The sequence below is a fragment of the Podarcis cretensis genome (assembly GCF_951804945.1).
Source record: "Podarcis cretensis genome assembly, chromosome: 1".
Taxonomy (NCBI): domain Eukaryota; kingdom Metazoa; phylum Chordata; class Lepidosauria; order Squamata; family Lacertidae; genus Podarcis; species Podarcis cretensis.
Window position 1 is genome coordinate 131158956 of NC_137170.1, and position 24149 is coordinate 131183104.

At 40.9% G+C, this 24149-nt stretch overlaps 1 protein-coding gene across 16 annotated transcripts in view; it reads left to right on the forward strand.

Annotated features, from left to right (window-relative positions):
• ABI2 (abl interactor 2) overlaps positions 1 to 24149 on the forward strand; it is a 71674-nt gene that overhangs the window by 24167 nt on the left and 23358 nt on the right. For 9 of the 16 annotated variants that reach the window (XM_079979559.1, XM_079979566.1, XM_079979567.1 and 6 more), the window contains exons 2-4: positions 14649 to 14816; positions 16640 to 16816; positions 19586 to 19603. In XM_079979559.1, the coding sequence (XP_079835685.1) occupies positions 14754 to 14816; positions 16640 to 16816; positions 19586 to 19603 (258 nt within the window). In that variant the 5' untranslated portion in view covers positions 14649 to 14753. The remainder of the gene's footprint in view (positions 1 to 14648; positions 14817 to 16639; positions 16817 to 19585; positions 19604 to 24149) is intronic. The other 7 variants (XM_079979568.1, XM_079979569.1, XM_079979565.1 and 4 more) reach the window with 1 other exon arrangement.

Genomic DNA, 24149 nt, shown 5'->3' on the forward strand with positions numbered 1-24149 from the left:
CCTAAATAAAGATTTTTATTTTTTAAGCTCTGCTGGGAAAGAAGTGCAACTTTTAATCTTCATGATTACCTTCATAGCCGAATGCAAAACAATGTAACTACACTTGCATGTTGGTAATCTGACAAGAGCATAGTGTTGTCCTGAAATAAACAGTGTGATTTTTGTACTCTGCCATTTGGTTATATATAAACTCTGCGTGAGGGAAGGGAAGTCTCAGCACTTTTCCCAATGCCTTTTTTATTTGTTCTCTTTCCTGCATGATGGGTTGGAAGTTTTTACTTTGCCACACAAGTTAAAAAGGAATACAGTATGTTGGTGGGAGAACTGATTCTTGGAATGCAACAGGGCTCCACTTGGTATTTGGGAGCTACCGTAGTCCTCCTGAAATAGTGGTTTTACTAAGGAAGATCTGATGGTTTTGAATTAATAAGTACTTCTGTTTGTTCATTCCTTGAGGTCAGAGCATGCCACATTACTACTGCACAAGGAAATTGAGTAATCTTGAGAGATTCTCCCAGTTAAGGATGCTTTGGGATGAAATGTCTTCTGCTGGGCAAGACTACTTTTTTCCAGCGCTTTATTGTCTCTGGCCATCTGCAGAGATAGCTGACTCAGTATTACAGAGGGGAACAGGTCTAACCTTGCCTGTGGAATAAATTCCTTTAGGAAAGGAAAAGGATTGCAATCAAGAGCAATAGGGGGGTATATAAGTTCGAAATCTATAAAACAGAATAAATAACTCAAAGTAGTATTGATGAGATGACTCGTGATGTAACACAGTGATGCTACAGAAACCAAGAGACAACTGTAATATTCACCATCTTTCTTATACTGAGACAACCAGTGCTCTTTTACTAGATAAAGAGGTGCTGGAACATACCATGAATGTCTCCCTCTTTCTCTTAGAATGGCAATGGCACCTGCCTGAGAGGTGCTGGAACTCACATGAGAGGTACCAGAACTGAGTTCCTGTGAGTTCCCCCAGAAAAAAAGCACTGGAGATGACCAAAGTTATCACAGTGGTTAAGGCTGGGGATTTCTCAGGAATTTGGGCTCTCTTTACTGCTGGCAATATTTGAGTTATGATGTCCTTGTGATTTCTATACAGTGGAACCTCGTGCTACGTACCGCCCTCCTTACGAATGCTTTGGGTTACGAGCTCTGCTAACCTGGAAGTACATACTTCCGGTTGCGAACTTTGCCCCGGGATGCGGGCAGAAGTCGCTCGCTGCCGGCGCAGCAACAGCATGAGGCGCCATTAGCGAAAACGTGCCTCATGTTAAGAACAGTTTCGGGTTACAAACGGACCTCCGGAATGAATTAAGTTCGTAACTGGAGGTACTACTGTACTGGAAAAGTCTAAAACAGAGATGAGGAACCTGTGGCCCTCCATATGTTGGTGGACTCTAACAATATCTGGAGGGTCACAGGTTCTTTATCCCTGGTCTAAAGTAAGGGTTAGAAGGGATGAGCAGAAAGCTTGATGATATGCCACCCTAGAATCTAGACAGAAATCACATAAGTAGAAATTCCTTCCATGCAGACAATTGTGTGACTTCCTCATGTACTTTGTTATATGTGACAAACACATGTGTCTTTATTTCTTCTGGGTAGAGATTGGTGGCAAGCTGTATTTGTTAGTTGCCTACCACATTTGCACCTTGTGAGATTACAAATGTGACTATTTCACACCGGATGAATTATTCACACAGTTCTATAGAAGAGACTTCTATCTAGGAAATGTCATCTTGTGAGAAACAGCCCTGGAAAAGGGTGGGGAAACATTATCATTAAAGAGATTTAAGGATACAGGAGGAAAAATCAGATTGAAATGGATTTAAGACATGTAAACACTTGAAGCATCTAATGCTTTAAGCACATACTGGAAAGATTTAAAAGGCATTAGTGGTCTAATTGGGATACTTCAAAACTAATGTTCCTGCCTTTTAAAAACAAGCAAACAAACAAACTTGCTAATGTCAAATATTTGTGTACAGTAAAAATCAGTGTGTGCACCTAGACTAAACATATTCCAACTGACATATGAAATTGCTGAGTGTGTGAAATACATACATAGAAAATACCCTGATGTGCAATTTTTTGAGACAGTACTTATTAAAATCTAAATTTAAGTACTACAGTTTATTTGTGATGTATTAAATTGAGAATATTGGACACCTAGACACTTGAATCTGTTTTTTATGAATAAACTGAATCAGGGGACTGATTTCATTTTCTTAGGGGCTAGACTACATTGGCATTGTCTAAAAAGGCACAAGGGATGTGCGGTCTATGGCCCAAGGTTGGTTGACTTGTCAGGATGCCCTTTTCACTGAAGCACACACACACAGACAGGCTTGGTTTAGAATAGTACAAATGAAATGTGATTGGCTTTATATAGATGGTAACATTGTGGAGGAGACAGTGCATATTTCCTCATTGTTTCTGGCATGAGGAAAGACCAGCACTAGCTGGGAGGCTCAGGAAAGTATCATTACCCTCTGCTGTTGTCTGTCTCTTTTGGAGGAGTGAGTTTGGAGCCACCTATGAACCACCTAGTCTGATGGGAAGACCCAGCTTTCTCTGAACTGTGTTTAAGCCAGGCTGCCGAGCCCCTTGGAATACAGCAAGATGAGCATGGCTCACATTTTAATTTAATTTAGTTTAGTTTTTGTTGCTTAACTTTGGTTTTGCTTTATGTATTATTTCATTCTGCTAATGAACTTATCATACGTTTGTTGAGTTACTTTTGTTTTATTTGACATTATTGAAAGGTTTTGCAACATTTTCCCCCCCAAATGTTTTGATAATTAGTTGATGGTTGGGAGATACTTTGAGCATAGGAAGAGTTTGCTGGGCCTAGCATCCTGTTCTCACAATTGCCAGCCCAATGGCAATGGGAAGGCCAAAAGCAAACCCTGAGTGCAACAGCACTCTACCCATTTGTGATTCCCAGCAACTGGTATACTGCCTCCAACAGTGGAGGTAGAAACAACATAGCCATCATGGGCACAAATTCCTGTGGAGAAGTGACATACAGTGGTACCTTGGAAGTTGAACGGAATCTGTTCTGGAAGTCCATTCGACTTCTAAAATGTTCGGAAACCGCAGAAGTTGCATTGGACATTCGGGTTCCAAAGAACGTTTGCAAACTTACGAGTTCGTGGCGTTTGGGAGCCAAAACATTCGACTTGCAAGGTCTTCACGAACCAGGGTACGACTGTATATCTGAACTTAAACTAGTAGGCTGCTTTCAAGTACTGTACATGAATTGGCTTTAAATATTAAGCTTATACTATTGAGGTTGCAGGATAGTTTATACTTATGGTTAGCAACCTATTCTTGAGCAAGACATGAATTTACCAATGAATTTACCAATTAAAGCACAGTTTAGAAGTCAAGAAACAATTTCTTCTACTAATTCTACTAAATTCAATGGTTTATCAGGAAACACTCCAGTTTCTCAGCCAGTAGTCTAAATAAGACTATTGCCTGAACTGTCTCGGGGAGAATGTGCCAAATGCCAGTTTTTGGAAATCACAAATGGATAGAGTGCTGTTGCACTCAGCTCTTGCTTGTGTACAGGATTCTGGACTAGATCAACCACTGGCTTGATACACTAGGCTCTTCCTATGTTCTTATGTTAGGATAGTAGCTTTGGCAAGAACAGCTAAAATAATCTCTTGTGTACATGATGTAATCTCCAATTTAGTAAATTTGATTTACTGGAAGTAATAGATTCTACATACTTGACAGAAATTTCCATCATCTGTTAGTCTTTCATGAAGCAAGATGAGTAGAATTTCTGACTTCTAAGTATAGAAGATCATAAACTTTTAAGATAAAATATGAATATATGACAATGGGATATAAATCCATACTGCTACAAAAATAACTGCAACTTAACCTATGCTCTTGCTTTGCATCCTGATTTTTTACTATTCATTTTTAAATTAACCCAGAATGCTTATCAGGCTTCTGAATATCAAATTACAGTAAATTTGCCTTTTTGCATTTGAAAATAGAATGAACAGGGTAGGAGTCTATCTCTATTGGTGCTGATATTTATATTTCATATGAATAAATGTATTTGACTGTCTCTTTTGGCTGCTGTTGGTTCTCAAATTATGCTACTATATAGGTGTTTTGCACAGCTGTTTAATACTGATTTATGACAATACTATTTTAAAAATCATTGTTCAGATACTAACTTATTATTTGGAGTATCAGTACTCTGAATTCTATTCAGTTGCTTATGTTGTAGGAGTTGTGCCTACAACACATGTTGAGCCACATCTCTGTGGCTAATTTCTTTTGGTTTTTAAACAGGAAGTGGCTCACCACTGTGGTGAATATTTAGTTGCAGCCTGCGCCTAGACTAGAGTTAGGTGACAAACTCAAATGTTCTTCAAAAGTCAGTACAGTTTAGTTGAAAATGTAGAGCCTAGCTTCCTTATTGAATATATGTATAAAATAACAGAAAAAATACAGTTAAAATAACAGTACAATGCCTAATAAATAACAATACTGTAGATGAAAATTAATTGAGCCTGATTGGCCAAAGATCTAAAACGCTTAAAAAGTAGGTAGCCAGTAGATGAATGGACTTAATTGTCAACACAGCCTGTAAATTAGGTATTAGTGGAAGTTTTTAAGGAGCCAGTATTTGTCTGTTCAGGGGCTAGTTCTCTATAGCAATCTCTTAGTGTTGACTAATTATTTGGGCCTTGGATACTGCAACAAAAGCATATTGTTATAAATATAAACCATTATGTAGAGCATGGGTAGGCAAACTAAGGCCCGGGGGCCGGATCCGGCCCAATCGCTTCCAAACCCAGCTCGGGGACGGTCCGGGAATTAGCGTGTTTTGACATGAGTAGAAATGTGTCCTTTTATTTAAAATGCATCTCTGGGTTATTTGTGGGGCATAGGTATTCGTTCATTATTATTTTTCCAAAATATAGTCCGCCCCCCCCCCCGGGTCTGAGGGATAGTGGACCGGCCCCCTGTTGAAAAAGTTTGCTGACCCCTGACATAGAGCTTCACGTTTGGGTTGTCCTAGTCATTGATAAGACATTGAAAGGGAATTGAGCTTCCATTTGTCCTGCGCTGCCTTAACATAAGCACTCCAAACAGGAGTGTAATAAAAATGGTTTCTGTTGTGGTTTGCACAGAAACATGAAATAAGTGCTGGTGGTTTGCTGATTGCATACTTTGACTTCATTACTATGAGGAATCTTTTAAAACAATTTTAAAGCATATGTGTTTGATGTTTCCTAGTTGAATTCTGTCATGGTTAAATACTTCTCTTTCCCCTAATATGCCATAATTAAAACTTGTGGTTACATAATAGTTTTGTCAGACAAAAGTGTTTCCATTACCTCTGCAAATCTAACAGTGGGAGAGGAATATTCCAGCAACATTGTAGAATATGTGTGATAGAATTTGTAGACAAGTTGATTTTTTCCTATTAAAATTTAGGTGCTGAGTATGGTTTCCCTCTCTCTTTAGGGCGGGGGTTATTGGGTTGTTTTTATTTTGATTATATATTTTGATTTTGTTCTGTGAACTGCCCTGAGACCTCCGGGTACAGGGCGGTATATAAAATCAATTAATAATAATAATAATTTTAAGTCACAACACCCTCATGTTTTTCAGTGCCTCTTAACATCTAATATCCCTAGACTATTAAACTGAAAATTACTTTCTTAATTCACACATGTGTTACTTTAGATGATGTAAGTTAGTTGTACTATTAGAATTTTGAAAAGGAGAGTATTAATCTGTTTGAGTCTTAATTTCCTAGAGCAGACTTGTAAATAGCTAAGTGCTTGGATGCCTGTGGCAAGTGAAATTTGTCTGCATGACGTAAGATGAGTTTGAATTTCTTCTAGTCATAAAAAGGCACTAGCTGTCTCTTCTCCTCTCTGTTTCTGGAAGACCATCAGCTCTGAAGAATATCAGACCCTGTTCACCATTGGGTATATATATATATACAGCGGTGCCTCGCAAGATGAAATTAATCCGTTCCGTGAGGCTCTTCGTATAGCGGTTTTTTCGTCTTGCGAAGCAAGCCCATTGGCAGCTTAGCGGATTAGCGCTATTAGCGGTTTAGCGGCTTTTAGTGATCAGCTGTTAAGCGGCTTATCAGCGGATCAGCTGATAAGCGGCTTAGTGGCTTAGGAAAAGGGGGAAAAAGGGGGAAAAACCCGCAGGAACTCGCAAGACATTTTCTTCTTGCGAAGCAAGCCCATAGGGAAATTCGTTTTGTGAAGCGCCTCCAAAACGAAAAACCCTTTCGTCTAGCGGGTTTTCCGTCTTGCGAGGCGTTCGTCTTGCGGGGCACCACTGTATCTGGTCTCTGTAGAAGAATTCAAATCCCTGTTGAGTTTGTATTGTACACCTCTCTCCCACTCTCTATGATGTGCAACTAAGCTGTGGTCGCTGCCTGATTTGTCCCACTTAGGATTGTGTGTTTGTGTCCCAGCAGGGGACACCCCCATCGTTCAGCCCGGACACTGAGGTCTAGCTCTGAGGGCCTTCTGGCGGTTCCCTCACTGTGTACAGGGAATCAGGCAAAGGGCCTTCTCAGTAGCAGCGGCTGCCCTGCGGAACACCCTCCCATCAGATGTCAAGGAAATAAACAACTATCTGACTTTTAGAAGACATCTGAAGGCAACCCTGTATTGGGAAAATTCTTATGTCTAATGTTTAGCAATTTTTATGTGCTGTAAGCCACCCAGAGTGGCTGGAGAAACCCAACCAGATGGGTGGGGATTAATAATAATAATAATAATAATAATAATAATAATAATAATAATAATTTTCCCCACCCAGAGTTCTCCCATTACAACCTTTGCATTCAGACTCGGACTCTTCTGCAACGATTCCAACTATCGCTTAATATTATTTTTTCAGCAGTCCTGTCCCCATCACCCTAGACCAGATGGCTCCTTGGGATAAACCATCTACTTGGCTGAGATTACACCTGTCTGCTATCATTGGTTGTATTGTGAACACTGCTCACTTCAAAGAGATTGTGCAGTCATTTTTCCCAGGTCCTGCAAACATGTGGATTCTGCTCTCATTTGAGTCTTATTTTCTCTGCAGAAACTTCTGTAGTCAATGTTATGCTCTCCATATGTTGTTGGACTATATCTCCCATCAGACCCAGCCAGCATGGTCGGTGATGATGGGATGGGAGTTTATACTCTTAAACAATATCTATAGGGCGCCATATTGATTTCCCCTGCTGTTCTGTCCTAAGCAGGGTTCCCGCCTGGGGGATGAGGATGTAGCTAGACTAGGGTGTATGCTAAGCACAAATTCCACGGATCCAGGGTCATGTACTGCTAGTCCCAGGTCAGTGTCAAGTAAACAAAGGTCTAGCACAGGTCAGGTGCCAGCAGGACAAGGTCATATAAAGGAGGGAGGGATCTAGGGAAGTAAAGTTAGGCAAAACAGAGGTTTCGGTTGAAATGCAAGCAAGCTGGGTAGCACCCTAGATAGCTCCACATGGCACCTAGGCAGGAAGCCAAACAAGGCAAACTTAAATGTTGTTTCAACACCAGCAACCGAACCTTAAATGGGAATGTACATTCCTCTAAGTAGCTAGCTCCACTCATGATGAGTGGAGCCTCTGTTCTTAAAGGAATTTAGAAGAGGCCGGGGTTCTTTTCTGGCCTCTGAACTGAAGTTACTGGAATCTGAGGACGGCTATGTGCCTTTTCCAGGCACTAAAGGCTGTGGCATAATGTGACCCTCCTGCGAAGGAACGTATGTCAAAGACTGGTTCTATAGGTGAATCATTTTCCCAGTCCATCATGTCCTCTGTATCCATGGTCTTTTCCCCCTGAGAATGTGGCCATTAGAGCTGTCAGCAATGCCGACTGCATTAAGAATTTTTGTTTGGAATAAAATAGCATTGTATACTGACTCTCACAGTCCATTGATGGTCTTAAAGTCATTACCTTATTTATGATTTTTGTTCTTTAGTAGTTGGGGGCACTTCAGTCCCCCCACTTTCAGGTTTTGTTGGATACCCAGGTGTGTTGGCATCAGGGGCAATGAACTAGTTGACCAGGCTGCCAAGATGGCGAGCTGCCTTGCTTTAAATCATAAAAATGTACCACCAAGAGACTTTACTTGTACAGTATTCATTCATCCATTCATTGCATTTGTATCCTTTTTCACCGCCTCCCATTTTTAAGTCCAACATGGAAGACTGGTGGCAAGAGCTGTGGGAAGGCCAGACAAACTGTAGGTTTTGAAAGCTGAAACCTGTACTTCAGTTGTGGTTAGCCACCTTACTTAAGAGCTGAAGGAAGAAAGTTGTCTCGACAGCACCAGGTTTGAGGGCTGCCAAACTGCTCCTCTAAATGCCACCTGGATGGTCCTTAGGCAGCATGGTGGAGGCAAACAGCAGTGGGGGAAAGTGGAAAAGAGAGGCATTAGACACCCAGAAGCACAAAGGGGGGGGGGTGGGCAGCTCAAAATAGTACTGTAAATTGATTTTTTCAAAATAGCCAAATACGCTTTTAGCATAGTTAAATGCCAAGCTTTTTTGGTAAGACATTCAGGTCTCTTTCTGGATCTCTCTTGAGCGTTCTAGCCTTTACCTGGAAAACAGGCAGGGCAACTGTTGCATGTAGCTTTCCATGCCTTCTCAGGCCTAAAAGGGTAAGGGCTTAGGCACTATGAAGTGCCTTGACAGTTCAGCTGCACTCACTTCATTCTTGTGAAAGATGCAAGGGGAAGAAGAGAAGGAGGAGGGGTTGCAACTTAGGCAAGTGGGATGGGTGACGGGTGAGCATTGCCTCAAATCTTATTTGCAACGCTGCAGATACACTCTGATCCTAACATACCATGGCATTTCATGGGTTTTCGGCTGGGGCACTTTTGTCTAGTGTCACAAATAGAGTGGTGGTGCTATTAGTAAAACAAATCCCTATCTAAAGAAAAGGCTTCATTGTGCAGCTATTTCATTGAACTGGAGCTGTCTTTGTTCACACAGAGAAAAACTTGTAAACACGGATTTAAAATACCTCAGTGGACAATTTAAGAACAAATTGTTTCCAAGCATGGAAGAATGTATTCCCATGTAAAATTGTAATTGTCAGAATTTGACCTGCTTTTATTCTTAAATTCTATGCTAGACAGTTTCTGTTTGTAGTCCTATTAGTAAGAACAGAAAATTCACTTGCTGAAGGTTTCTGTTGGATTGATCCTTGCCCATCTTATAGTTTAGGACAACTTTTGTACACTCTTGTTGAGTTGGTGTTTGGCAAATAGTGCAGTTTCTTTAAGGGAAACAAAGGTCAGTTTGCCTGGAGAAAAGTCACATAGGTTTTTAGGAGCTTTTCAGAAAAAGGGACAGAAGCATGGTAGTGAATAGTTGACTTGAATGAGAGTGGAGAAAGTGGAGAAACCCAGAGATCAGGAATGGGGTGGGCAAATGAGTCATGATAATAGGTAGTGATTGAAGGGTCCCAGGAGAATGGCGAGTATTGAGACAGAAGGGGTTGCAGTATGTGAGGGTTATGTGGAAAAAGCATTGAGGAGCTGGGAAAATTAAGGAGATGTTGCATGCACTACAAGGTGAGCTAACAGTGATTCTTATAAATAAATTAGAAGTGTAGAAGAAGCCTACATGTAAAGTATATAATAAAATCAAATCCGGCATGACTATCAACTGCTTTTAACCTTTCCTGATGTGTGAACAGTTATTGCCTGTTACTGGTTTCTGCATAAAAGGCAGAACCATTTAGAACCTTTAATTTATTTATTTTAAAAATACTGTGTAAGCTTCAGTCAATCTTTCACGCAGTGAAACTGGGTATTCTATTGCGTGACATTCACATTGCCCACACTTTTCTCTAATTCATTCAGGTTTTTTTAATGAGTGCTCTGAAATGCTGACTTGTTACGATTGTTCTTAATGGCTAATAGCCTACTTCTCTGCTCCTTTAGGACACCCATTCATGAATGCTTACTTCGTCCAATCCAGCCCTCTCTCTCTGTAGAACTCTGTTTTACTATAGTGGACGTGAAGCTCTGTTTTGAAGTGGGATGAATTGATGTTACTTTGCCACAAAATCAGAGCTATAGGGCAGTTTTCCTATAGGGTTGTAGTCTCTGGTCTTCAGTGGTAGTGTAGCAGATTGAGCCCCTTATAATCACCGCTCCAGGCCTAAAGTAAAAATGACATATAACTGTGAGGTGTGGAGTCTCCGTTACACATTAAATTTATTGCAGATGAGTGAATTGTGGGTGAACTACTACCCCAACCTCTGCTAAACATTCCAGACCCAGTGTCTAGGCTCTGACAGACGTACAAGTTAGGAGGCTGAGCTGCATTGTGTGGCTGTTGTAGCTTGGGCGCTAATGAGTGAGATTTTCCTGCCTTTCCTCTGAGATCCTTGAAGAGGAGAAATTTGTTCAAGCTATCAACATGGCTCAGAGAGCTTACAAGGCCACAGACATGGCACTTCATTTATGAGGGCATGGCATTTATTTTTGCTCCCTCTGGTGAGCCCATGTTTAAGTGTTATATATCTTGGTACGGAGAAACTTTCATTTTGAGAGTGGTCCCATTTTGGTTCCAAACCAGTTGGCATGGGGCACACATTCTGGTGTTGGAGGAAACAAAATGTAGCAGTGTATCACCACCACTCCTAAGCCAGGGGTCACCAGTGTTGTGCTTGCAGGCATATATGTGCATCTACCGTATTTTTCGCCCTATAGGACGCACTTTTCCCCCTCCAAAAATGAAGGGGAAATGTGTGTGCGTCCTATGGGGCGAATCCAGGCTTCAGGAAGCTATCCGCAAGCTGTGAGAGCCCGTCGCGACTTCACGCAGCTCTCCCAAGGCTTGCGGAGAGCTGCCTGCATCCTGAAGCCTGGGGCGCGCTGAGCTCAGTGCGCCCCAGGCTTCAAGTTTCACGCAGCTCTCTGCAAGCCGTGGGAGCTCTCCTAAGGCTTGTGGAGAGCTGCCTGCATTTTGAAGCCTGGGGCACGCTGAGCTCAGCGCGCCCCAGGCTTCGAGCTTCGCGCAGCTCTCCGCAAGCCATGGGAGAGCTGCGCGACTTCCCGCCGGGTTCCCTAGGCTTGCGGATAGCAGCCTGTTCTGGGGTCGGGGGAAGCTCGGGCTTCCCCTGCCCCAGCCCCGCGCTTGAGGGGGGGAATAAATTTTTTTCTTTATTTCCCCCCAAAAAACTAGGTGCGCCCTATGGGGTGAAAAATACGGTAAGTCTCGGGTACCCACAGGGTTTCCCAGTGCCCCCACCTCCCAATTGTGCTGGAACATGAATCCGTGATTGCAGTAGGCAAAAGTGGAACAATGCTTAATGATTATCTGAGAACGCCCTGGAGTTGGTAAAACGAACACTCTTTTTTTATATACGATTTTTATTAAATTTTCTGTTTTACAATTTCAGATAAATATTTTACATCCTTAAGATTTCAATGACTTCCCTTCTTCTCTTTCCATGGTTCATTTTGCATATCTTTTATCTCTGGATATTTTACAAAAAAACTATACCAATTGGATTTCCATTATTACATCCATCAAAACTTATTTACACTGTTGAATTTATCTTAATGCTGCCAGCGTTTTCAGCTGCACACAATTATTTTCCATATACTGTATTCAATAAACATTTCCCAATCTTCTTTAAACATATGTTCTTCTTGTTCTCTTATTCTATATGTTAAGTCTGCAAGTTGTGCATATTCTGTCAACTTAAGTTGCCAAGCTTTTTTGGTTGGGACCTTGCTCATTTTCCATTTGGGGGCTAGGCTAACAAAACACGGGCCACAGTTGTTGCATACATAAATCACCTTTTTTGACACCTGGGAATTTCAGTTTGAGTTAGCCCCCCAACAGAAAGGACTCTGTTTTTTTTGGGGGGGGGGGGTAATTTCAAACTTTTTTCCAATTCTTTATGAATCATTTCCCCATGCTCTTTTACCCTTTTGCATGTCCAAGCAAAGTGAAAAGTATTAATTGCTTTCGTAACCTTGTTATAGGCATGACCATGTGTTTGTAAGTGCTTGGTCATCTTTGCGATAAAACTTGTTCCATGGTGCTTTATAGCTTCCGGCTTCTCTGGGAACAAGTTGCTTTGCAGAACTGGAGAGGACACGTAACAGGAGTGATTGCATCGTTAGCCCCCCACATTTCACTGTTCCAAAATGAGGCTAGGGCCATGACACAATCCTAAGCCTTGTCAACCATAAAATATCCTAGCGCATTAAAGGATCTCTTGATAAGCAATAGCAAAATTGTAGAGAGATGGGATTGCAATTATTTGCCTCACTTTGACAAAGTTAACGGGTTAAAGCAGGGGCATTAAGGAAAATGGGCTGTAGCCCCTCAAAACAAATGCCTGCTATTAAGATGGTTGCAGAATACAGTTTCAGTTGCATCTGATGAACTTGGTGCTTTAGAAAAGATAACCAGATGGTCAGCTTTTCTGTTTTCATCCAAATGGACTCTGACTGTTTTCACGCTGAATCATATTTCTGCTGTTGCCAAAACTGATTTCACTGGTTACTTTAAAAAGCAAATTACTAGCTTTGAGTTGAAAGATGACTACACGTTTGGCTTGCTGTTGGCTCTAGAAATGCTGCTCTTGCTAAAAATGTTGGAGTGCTGATTTATTGACTGCATTCACTTGGCACTGGCTGGAATAATAGATACGGGAAGGGAGGATGTAACCTTTGCAAGTTTTGAAGATTATGTCTTTCTTAGCTGGTGTTCCCTTAAATTAAGTTTTGAATAGCTCACAGCTTCTTTCCCCTCATATTTTCTTTTCTGTTACTTGAAGCAGAACAAACCATGTCATGAGGCACATGGCTAGTCATGAGATACATAGTACAAAGAGGAGGATGTTCTCCTGCCAGCTATATAGGGGAATATGTGACACTTCAGATGCTCTTGGACTTCAGCTCTTAGCAGCCTTAGCCCCGTGAACTATACGCTTTGTATGTTTTATTCAGTCTTTGAATTGTTGCTTGATTTGAATACAGTGGTACCTGGGGTTAAGTACTTAATTCATTCCGGAGGTCCGTACTTAACCTGAAACTGTTCTTAACCTGAAGCACAACTTTAGCTAATGGGGCCTCTTGCTGCTGCCACGCCGCCGGAGCACGATTTCTGTTCTCATCCTGAAGCACTATTTCTGGGTTAGCGGAGTCTGTAACCTGAAGCGTATGTAACCCGAGGTACCACTGTACAGGACATTGGGGAGATATAGTTAGATGCAGCAAATTGGCTATCAGGCATCCGTTAAATATTTCACTTGGTACAGGGTGACCTGGCATAATGCTAAGCATAATGCTACGTAATACGCTACATGATACATAACGCTAAGCCGTGGCTTAGACTGCAAACAAGCAAACATTGGCATTTCCAGGCGGAAGATCACAGCCACTGGACTCATCTCGTTCCCTGGTTGCTGTTCTACGTGGCATTAAGACATGGTTTGACTTCACATCTGATCCTGGATTCCTGCTTTTAGCTTATCTGGGGGAAAACCAATCACTAATCGGGGTTTGCATGTAACAAAAAGCCAAACCACGCAGCAGCATAGCCAAGGAAAGGCACTCAAGCAGCCACAATCTTCCCTCCAGGAACCTGGTTATTTGCTTGTTTGCACGAAGCCTGGTTTGGCTTCCCATATGTACAAGTCAAACCAGTATCTTGTGAATATTGTATAGAAAATGCTGTTTAGGTATTCAGGAAGAAACCGCTTTTGAGTTCACTTGAGTTAGGAATTGTAAGAGTGGTAAATCAATGGGTTTTCCTGCCCCTCTTCCTGTATTTATATTTGCAGTGGTCATGGTAATCTATGTTAGTCTAAAACCAGGGTGCAGTATTTCATTCATATTGGTCAATTTTGGTATTAAATAATGTGTCCAAAAAGGGCACAAGAAATATCTCCAGACACTTGGGCACCTAAATATCTGTTGTGGGCAGGATATCCACTATAGTGCACCACAACAATTTCCTAAATATACTTCAAAGGTTGAATTGTTGAATTTGGAGAGAGTGATAGGTGAGTGCACAGATTACAGTTGCATATGCACCTGTCCTCATTGGCTGAGAAGTTTGTGTTTATTATCTCACCAAACTAGACAACTTTTTTCTCAGTTGTTGTTGTTGTTAGAATTTATATATCACCCTATACCCAGAGATCTCAGGGCGGTTCACAGAACAAAATCAACATAAAACACCATAATCTATCTAATCAGTGCTTTTTTTCTAAAAAAATATTTAGGGGTACTCTCATTTTCCTACTCATTGAAATACTGCCCCTCAATGAGGCCAAACTTAGATTCACAAAATGTGTACAGTAGTGGTATGCGTACCTCTGCGCCCCCCCAGAAAAAAAAAAACTGTATATAAACACCCACCCACCCACCAATTTACATTTATGTGTAAATACTGCTCTCTCCAAGGTCTCTGGGTGCCATTAATCTGTACAATGAGTGGGAAGGGGGTGGTGGAAGAGGAGCTGCCAGACATGAATGTATTCTGCGCATTGGCCCAAGGTGTGGGAAGGTTCAGAGAGAGAGAGTCACCTGTTACCTCAAAGTAGTTCATATGAAAATGTTGCATTTCTGATCATTTTGCTTTTCCCTTTCAGTCAACAGATAAGCAACGGGCCCTAGAAGAAACCAAAGCATATACAACACAGTCTTTAGCTAGCGTAGCCTATTTGATCAACACCTTGGCCAACAATGTTCTACAGATGCTGGATATCCAGGCATCCCAGCTTAGGCGTATGGAATCTTCAATCAACCACATTTCGCAAGTGAGAAAACTTGTTCTTTATGTTTGCTTAGTTTGTATCAAGCACCTAGTGTGGTACAGTGGATAGGATGGGACCCAGATCATGGGGGGGGGGGGGGAATCCGAATTCAGTCCACTAAATGCATTTGATGACCTTGGACAAATCAGCATCTTTACAAGGTGGTTGTGAGGATGAAATTGTACAACCTTCATGTGGTGGAAGGTTAGGAGACTCTAAGAGATGTTGCCACAGATACAACTTGAAAAGAATTTGGCTTATCAGTATGATCCGGAAAAACTACCTTACTGCAGTTTGCAGTAGCAGGTCAAACTTTCTTAAAAAGTAAGATGACTTGTTTTCTTTTTGCCTTCAAATTGTGTTTTAATGAAGACATTTTGGGGAATAATTCTAGTAGATTGGGAAAAAATCCAGGTGGTGTGCATTTCTCCCCTTTTCTCCTGTTACGTTGACTTTTGTTAGTTTAAAATCTTGATCGTCTTTCTAAAATTTGTAATTTTGATATGCATTATTAATCCAGGCAAGGGTAGTATAGAGAATGAAATGTCTTTCTGCTAGGAAATCAATTACTCCTTTTTAAATATCATAAATGTTTCTCCTGGAGCTTTAAAAAAATAATAACAACTTCATTGTGAAGTCTCAATTCCACTTGCTTAACGCCGAATAGGAAAATTTCTTCATAGCCTGCATGTAAAGAGTCTCTGTTATAAAACAGTATATGCATAATGGGACATGACTCATGAAGGTTCCTAGCTGAGCTACATGAAGATTTCTAGTGTAACATTAATACACACTGATAAGCCGCTTATCAGCTGATCCGCTAAAAGCCGCTAAACCGCTAATAGCGCTAATCCGCTAAGCTGTCAATGGGCTTGCTTCGCAAGACGAAAAAACCGCTATACGAAGAGCGTCACGGAACGGATTAATTTCGTCTTGCGAGGCACCACTGTATGCCATCTATCAGTCGTCAGAAGCATCAGAGGCTAGCTTTTAAGTCTTGCTATGTTTACTTACTTACCGTATTTTTCCGTGTATAAGATGCCCCCATGTATAAGATGCCCCCTATATTTGGGGACTCCAATTAAGAAAAACACCCCTCAGCACTACCCATGTATAAGACGAGCCCCAATTTTAAACCTAATTTTTTGTTTTAAAAACCTAGTCTTATACTGTACACGGAAAAATATGGTATATAGCATTAATAGGATGCTTTTATGGTGGCGCTGTGGGTTAAAGCCTCAGCGCCTAGGACTTGCCGATCGAAAGGTCGGCGGTTCGAATCCCTGCGGCGGGGTGCGCTCCCGCTGCTCGGTCCCAGCGCCTGCCAACCTAGCAGTTCGAAAGCACCTCCGGGTGCAAGTAGATAAATAGGGACCGCTTACCAGCGGGAAGGTAAACGGCGTTTCCGTGTGCGGCTCTGGCTCGCCAGAGCAGCGATGTCACGCTGGCCACGTGACCTGGAAGTGTCTGCGGACAGCGCTGGCCCCTGGCCTCTTAAGTGAGATGGGCGCACAACCCCAGAGTCTGTCAAGACTGGCCCGTACGGGCAGGGGTACCTTTACCTTTACCTTTTATGGTAACATTCCTACTTAATTCAGGCATTTTAGATTCCCCCATCCCATTTAGGCAAATATGAAAATACTGTACAGTATATCTGTATAAACCAAAAATTCTGATATTAAATGAGAATAAATATAAATTATATTGGAGCTTAGCGGAAAATTAGAGGTATAGTAATGACACCAACTAGCTTGCTTAATGTGTCTTAGATAAATTCATTTTACCGGTCATTAACCTCTAATATTTTAATTCTTTTATGCTCACAGACAGTTGACATACATAAAGAAAAAGTGGCCAGAAGAGAAATTGGCATCTTGACCACAAATAAAAACACTTCAAGAACTCACAAAATCATTGCACCAGCCAACCTGGAGAGACCAGTTCGCTATATTAGAAAACCTATTGATTATACAATCCTAGATGACATTGGACATGGGGTGAAGGTAGGTGGTAATGTGGAATAATTCTGATTTATGAGTCTCCATGTAGGCTTTCAGAATGCAAAGATTTGTATGCAGGACTCCTTCCCTCTCCCAAATGGCAGCATGGTCCTTTTTACTAAACTCCTATTATTCCTTCTGTATCTCAGTCTTTAAAAAACAAAAATCCCAGCCTCCCTGCTTTTCTGGCTACTTGTGATATCTGTATTTTGAGAAATGGGTAGAAGGCTTTCAACATGGGAAAGAAAGCATTTGGTGCCATTCCCTTCCTTTGGATTCGGTTGTCAAACAGTACCTTTGTGACAACAGGGTATGTCCCTCTCCCTTTTCTGTTTGCATGTCCCAGATGTTGTCATGACCCAGATATAATGTCACCATGTGTGTGGCATTGGCATCCAAGATCAAATGCAATTTCCAGATTTGCATGACTTGCAAAATCTAGGGACTAGCTTCCTGTGTGTCTGTACTTGGAATTTTTAAATCATGAGAATAAATAAAAATAATAGGCTTCAGTCTGCATGTAGTTCTAACAGCCCTTGTAGCTGAGTCTAACAATGCTAAATTGTGAATCAAGTTACATGTTCAGTTTGTCTGCTTGTTTTGTGCAGATACACATCTGATTGCATGTTCAAATTTTGTTCAGATTCTTGCATGTCTTTTCCTAAAGTACCCTTTCCCTGTGGTATTTTTGTAATTCGTTAGGCATATCTCAAGAGTAATGTGAATAAGAATGATTCGCAAGGCTTACAGCCATTCAGTCAGAACATTGCAGCAAGATAATGGCATAGTGGCATGCCATTTTATTTATTTCCTTGGGAATTATATGAGCTTGCAGAGAAATAAATTTGTAGTGCAACCCTAACCATACCTACTCAGAAGTAAGCCCTATTGAATTCCATGGGGCTTACCCCCAGGTAAGTGGGGTTAGGAGTGCAGCCTTAGTTACTCATTTGATGGCTCCTGAACTACAGGCATTACATGCCTGTTTACATTTCAAAAAAGTGGAGATAAATCTCATCAGTGAAGCCATAATGAATGTTTAAGTACACAAATATATTCCAACATTCTTCGCTTGGAGGCAAGTGTCACTTTAATTAGTTAACTTCACTGAAAATGCACAATTTTTGAACAAGTACTAAATATTGATGAATTTGAAACCTGTTCTATAGTGCCTTTTAAAACGCATGTCTATAAGCTTTTCAGATTCTTACAAAGCTGAAATTGCTGTACCAGTTACACTAATGTTTACCCTTGGAGTGTCGAAAATAATGTCTCTTTGATTTATGGAGTTACAGTGGTGCCCCGCAAGATGAACGCCTCGCAAGACGGAAAACCCGCTAGACGAAAGGGTTTTCTGTTTTGGAGGCGCTTCGCAAAACGAATTTCCCTATGGGCTTGCTTCGCAAGACGAAAATGTCTTGCGAGTTCCTGCGGGGTTTTTTTTCCTTTTTTCCCCCTTTTCCTAAACCCTAAGCTGCTTATCAGCTGATCCGCTAAAAGCCGCTAAACCGCTAATAGCGCTAATCCGCTAAGCTGTCAGTGGGCTTGCTTCGCAAGACAAAAAACCGCTATACGAAGAGCCTCACGGAACGGATTAATTTCGTCTTGCGAGGCACCACTGTACATTCTCTTTTCAGCAGTGTAAATATCAGGGAGACAAGTAGTGCATGCACACTGTATTATCTGAAAGGGAAATTCTGAATAAAAAAACTTTTGAAGAAGAAAGAAAAATGCATAGACAGTAGTTACAGTGTTATACTATCTTTATACATTAAAGCTTTAAAAATGTGGTAATCAGTTGTAGAGCTCTTTAAGTAGCTGAATAAAACCTAATGCTGATATTTAGAGATTTTAGTTCAATTCCACTCTGAATTAGCTGCTCTGCATATTTTTTTGTAAAAACATAACATTAAAAAACCCTTGGTTTTTACAATTATAATACAAATAAATTATTTGTAATCACTTCATGAACAATCTGGTTTTAAAGGTTATTTTGAAAAAAAAGTTCTGCAGAGCAATGATATAAACCATGTCTATGAAAACCTTTTACAAAAGTTACTTTTTGTTAGCTACATCTCACAAGTAGAGTGAATAAGCTGGACCCATGACTGGGTTATCAAGCAAAATTGATGGGTTTTAATTTAATAAATCAAAAATTGTAATGTGTATATTTAATCAAGTAGTGTATGCAGTTCCATGAAACCTCCTTTAATGATGTCAGGTTAAACAGCAGAAGGCTTGTGAGAACATCTATATTGGGTAAAGTTTGGTCACACTCATTGTCTCTGGTATTGAATGGGAGTTGTGAAATATGCCACACATATAATTAAAAAACCTGAAAATTATTATTTCTCAATTGGTTGAAATTTGTACATTCAGTAGTAAGATTTGCTTCATATTACTCTAGATAATTTTTTTAACTTAGTCCATGTAGAAATAAGATGTTGGTTGCCAGAGGTTGTTTCATGGGCGGGTTAATAGTGGCTCTCTAGCTGTCTCTCATGAAATAGTGTTTGAAACATTGAGTGCTGACCTTGGAGTTAATAGTGTCTTAAGATGGTTCTAATAGTGGCTTTATAAATTTCATCTCAAAAACCATTACATATTCTGCTTTAATCACTCTTTCTATGATCTACTGATACATTATTTTGTTGATGCTAAATGCTTAACTTCTTTCTTTTTCCCCCTTCTCTCTTCATATCCTGAAGTTTCAACTAACCTTTCAATGCTTTTCTTCCTTACCTCTTTTATTTGCTTCATTTATGCATTAAGTGGTTGCTTAGATTTAAGGTAAGAAACGACAGGGCTGAATTTCATTCTTATTCTTCAGACTATTACATTCGGGGAGAGTGATAATTTCTGGTGGGTGGGGTGGGAGGGAATACCGCCTTGAACACTATTCTTTGGTCTTAAAACATTTTTTAAAGCATAGCAAAATGATGACCATAAGGATCTGGATAATGGATGATTTTCATGATAAAAAAGATATATATTTGTGACCTCTGATCTCCCCCTGTGTAATGATCTTTTTATCCTATATATGATGTGATTTGATTACTTGAATTTGCAAGCTTGCCTGTCTTGAAAAATCAAAAGTAATGTGGGGCATGATTCTTTTATGAAAAAGTGATGCTTACCAGCTAGCCATTCACAGCCCACTTCTGGGACTGCCAAACCTGCTAGGAAATACGTATAGTACTTACATTATACTGTTATTGCAAGTCAGTACACTGGCACAAATAGCTATGCTCAAATAAAAAACGTAAACTATATTGTGAGGCTGCCCTTATTTACATGGATTCCCCCACACTTTGTAGCTTTGAACAGTATTAGGAAGAGCTTAACATTTTTCTCAGTGTTGTCATGCTTGAATACATTCATTCATGTCATGGTGTTTGCAGTCCAAAGTTACAATATAGAAAAAGATGGGCATGCCTAAATTCCATTGGAAATCAATCTGATTGAAATGCTTGATGGTATTTAATCTGTGATCCGACTCTTTTAGAATTGCATCCAAAGACATTATAAAAATTCAGTTACTTTTAAGTGTGTTCAAGGGTTTCCGGCATCCAGTGGGTTTCTGGTTTTTTATTCTTTTCAGTCCTTGACATGTCAGGAATTAGTTGTTGTGCAACCTGTCTGGCTTGCCAGCTTGGAAAAGCACATTGCAGACCCCCCTGAGCACATGGAGCTAATTGTGTAGCTCCCATTGGAAAAGCAGCGGAAGATTTTGAAATCTGGTTGAAACTAATTAGAACTGTAAAGATCAGGTAATTGATTGTTCACTATGTTTAATTATACTAATAATTAAAATGTAATTTAACATAAGGCAACCTTCTTCAAGTTTGGAAATGTGGAGCATGCTTTCCGGTGTCATGAGAAACAACAGTGTTGGGGAAGAATTAAGCCAAACTCGGCTTTAGGAAATGAAATTATTCCTAACTTGCTCTGCATACTCAAATTATTTCCAGCAGCTTCATAGCTTAGATGAGAGATTCTTTAAGGATAGGGGAAAAAATAGCTTCTCATAAAAATGGATCAACATTGCATAATTGCTCCATCTTAAATATTTCTGCATATGTGTTTACTGCTTTCCAACATCAGTTTAGGAGTTTGAGCGTAGGTAGGTGCTCAGTTGCAACTGAACTTGAAGTAGCAAGCAAGCAGCATTTCTTACCCCTTTTTCTGAGGATAGCATTTCATCATTGGCTTTCATAGTTATCCTAAGAATGCTATGAAGAATAAATCTCCCTTTTGTTTTGTTAAGAGCGGAATTACCATAGAATCATACAGTTGGGTATCATACACTAGGGTAATATAATCCAGCCTCCTACAGTGCAGGAATCTTTTGCCCAACATGGGGCTCAGACCCATTGAGACTAAGAGTCTGAGCTAGACTGAGTGGAATTATCCATATGAAATTGCTGTTAAAGTCCAGCTTGGAACATGTGTCTTCAACACCCATGCTTATTAATTAACCAACCCATAATCTAGCCAGTTTATCTACACTTGGAATCTGCCATCTTCTGTCAGTGATTGGCGGGTATCTGCAGCTAGTTTAAAAAGCAGCCAACACTAGAATTGTTAATGGATCCCTTATCCCTGGCTCCTGGATGCCTACTTAGTATGTTGTCTTGCATTACTTTAAGAATATAGTCAGATTTCAGGAAGAGCAACCTATCAGTCTTCAGAAGGTAGTTAAGAAGCTGTTTAATGGTCTATGGAGGATACTTTTAAGAATGTGCTTTTAAGAATGAGCTCCTTGAATGGGTAGCATTCAAATGTGAGGCAATGATTGAAGGTGATAAAAAAATATATCTGATGTAACTGACCATGGTAAGGAGCTCTCAGCCCCCAAAGCAGATATGTCACTCTCACCTTAATTTTCCAAGTACCGTATCTTTGAGCTGAAAATGGCGAATCCGTTTGTGTGCCCATGCCCTTAACTGGTATAAATTTTGACAAAAGGAGGTGCAATGCAGAAAGGGACTTCCCCTTGATATATTTATTTAATTCCATTTATGGACCAATAAAAACATTCCACTACTAGGCTGACTGCAGAGGCGTACACATTCTGCATTTCCAGTGTTGGGCCTCCTCAAATCCTCAAAATCCAAGTCTTCTATCATATTGGCCAGGTGGTGAATATGATGCCCTGCAGATGTTGTGAACTACAACTCCCATCACCCTGTCCATGCCAGCTGGGGGGTGGGATCTAACAACCCCTGGGGAGTAGCTTCTCAGATATAGCTGGTTTTTGTGTGCACTGGAGCACATATGTATTGTTTGTCAGGTGTTGCAGTTGAACCAACCCTGTGCGCAGATCCTTTGTTCCCTTTGCCAGGTTCATGGTTTTGGGTGAAGTAGGAAAGCCTCAGCAGTTGTACAGAATCTCCCCCCTACTCCTCATGCTTGGCCACTTACCGTATTTTTCGCTCTATAGGACCACTTTTTCCCCTCCCAAAATTGAGGGGAAATGTGTGTGCGTCCTATGGAGCAAATGCAGGCACCTTGGCTTCAGCGATAGCAACGCTAAGCCTCCGAAGTGCAGAGGGAGCGCTCCCTCCTCGCTCCGAGGCTTCGCGTTGCTTTTGCTGAAGCCTGGAGAGTGAGAGGCGTCGGTGCGCACAGACCCCTCTCCTCTCCAGGCTTCAGGGATAGCCGCACGCAGCCCCTCTGGCAGGGAGAGGCTGCATGGGGCTATGGCTTTTTTAGCCCCTCACAGCCTCTCCCAGCAGGGAGAGATTGCGCGGGGCTAAAGAGGAAGCCAAAACAGCGAGCGGGATCCATCCTGCTGGCTTCCTTGGCTTGTACCATAGCCGCGTGCAACCCCTCCGGCAGGGAGAGGTTGTGCGCAGCCTGTACGCTGCTCATTGGGGCTGGGGGGAAAATAATATATTTTTTCTTGATTTCCCCCTCTAAAAACTAGGTGTGCCTTATGGTCCGGTGCGTCCTATGGAGCAAAAAATACGGTAATTGACTTGGGTGAGAGAAGAGGGGCTGCTGTGGGGAAAGGAACCCTTTCCCTCTGTCCTGGACCCTGGAAGCAGCAGGGTCCGTTGGAAATGTTCCTCCCCCACTGTTTACACTAATGCAAAACACCAACCTAAAATCTGCAGGGTATGCTTGAAGGCCACTTTGATACCTATTGCTGAAGAATTTGTATTTGCTGCTGCCTACACCGCACACACATTTAGTGAGGAAATGCTGTTTTCATTGTTTCAGCAGTGCTTTCCTCCTTAATAATTCTGCATGACATGTGAGCAATATTAAATTATTGCGAGCGAGCTCCTAAAGCAGTTGGGTGAAGGAGAGATGATGTTTTGAATTTTAATCAAGGGAAATATAAAAAAAAGTATAATTGACAAAGACTGTTCTCTGTTTGTTGAAGCTTCACAGTTCATTCTGAAGATAAATTAAGAACCTCTTCTTTCTCTCCCCTGATTTCCAGTTATTGACTTCGGGAAAATACATATATATTTGGGATACTTAAACAATTTTGTAGCTTATTTTTCCTTTCATTGCTTGTTACACCTCTGTCGGCTCTTAGTTTTCTGAACTAAGTAGTAGAGCCGAGTACAAGAAAATGGGGCTATGTATGTTTTGTAAAAGATTCCATCTTTTTGCATCCTCCTTGAGGGTGTTGATTCTTTAATCTTTTCATTTGCAAAGACTTTCCCCCCCTTTTACCCCTAGCTTCTTGCCAATCTGGATACTGTTAAATCAAAGCCGTGCAATGAAAATGGCAAACATCTTAGTCATTTCTGGCTTCTAAAATAGCCATGTAAAATCAAAGTTGCTTCTCTTTTAATGTCAGGCATATGTGCCACGATCCTGAAACCTTTTCAGCAACGCTAAGGGTTTGATCGTCCCCACAGAAACTTTTGCTTTCTTTTCTTAGAAGTCTAAATTATCTTGTCGTTTAACAAGCTGCTTTTGAAAATCCTCGTGTCAAAATCAGTTTGTGTGTTGTGGAGCTGTTATGCTGTAAAACCCAAGCTCCAAACACAACAGGGCTTATTGTTCCCTAGATTGTGACCACGGAAATGAAATTGAATATGGTGGGTTTCCTTCCTTCGCACTTGCCTCCTAAAATGACACACACGTGATACTGCTTACATTTTGTAATCTATATTAGCCTTTTTAAGGCTTCTTAACTTGTTGCAGTGTTCACATTCATGCTAAAAGTGGCCACATGAGTTTTTCCTCTTTATGTGTACATGCTGATGATCTGTGGCCAATCATGGCTCCTGTTGTAGCAGAGTGACTATATCTGCTTCAAAGACAATGGCATACTTTGACTGTGTGAAGTAGCTCTCAACCTATTTTAAGATAA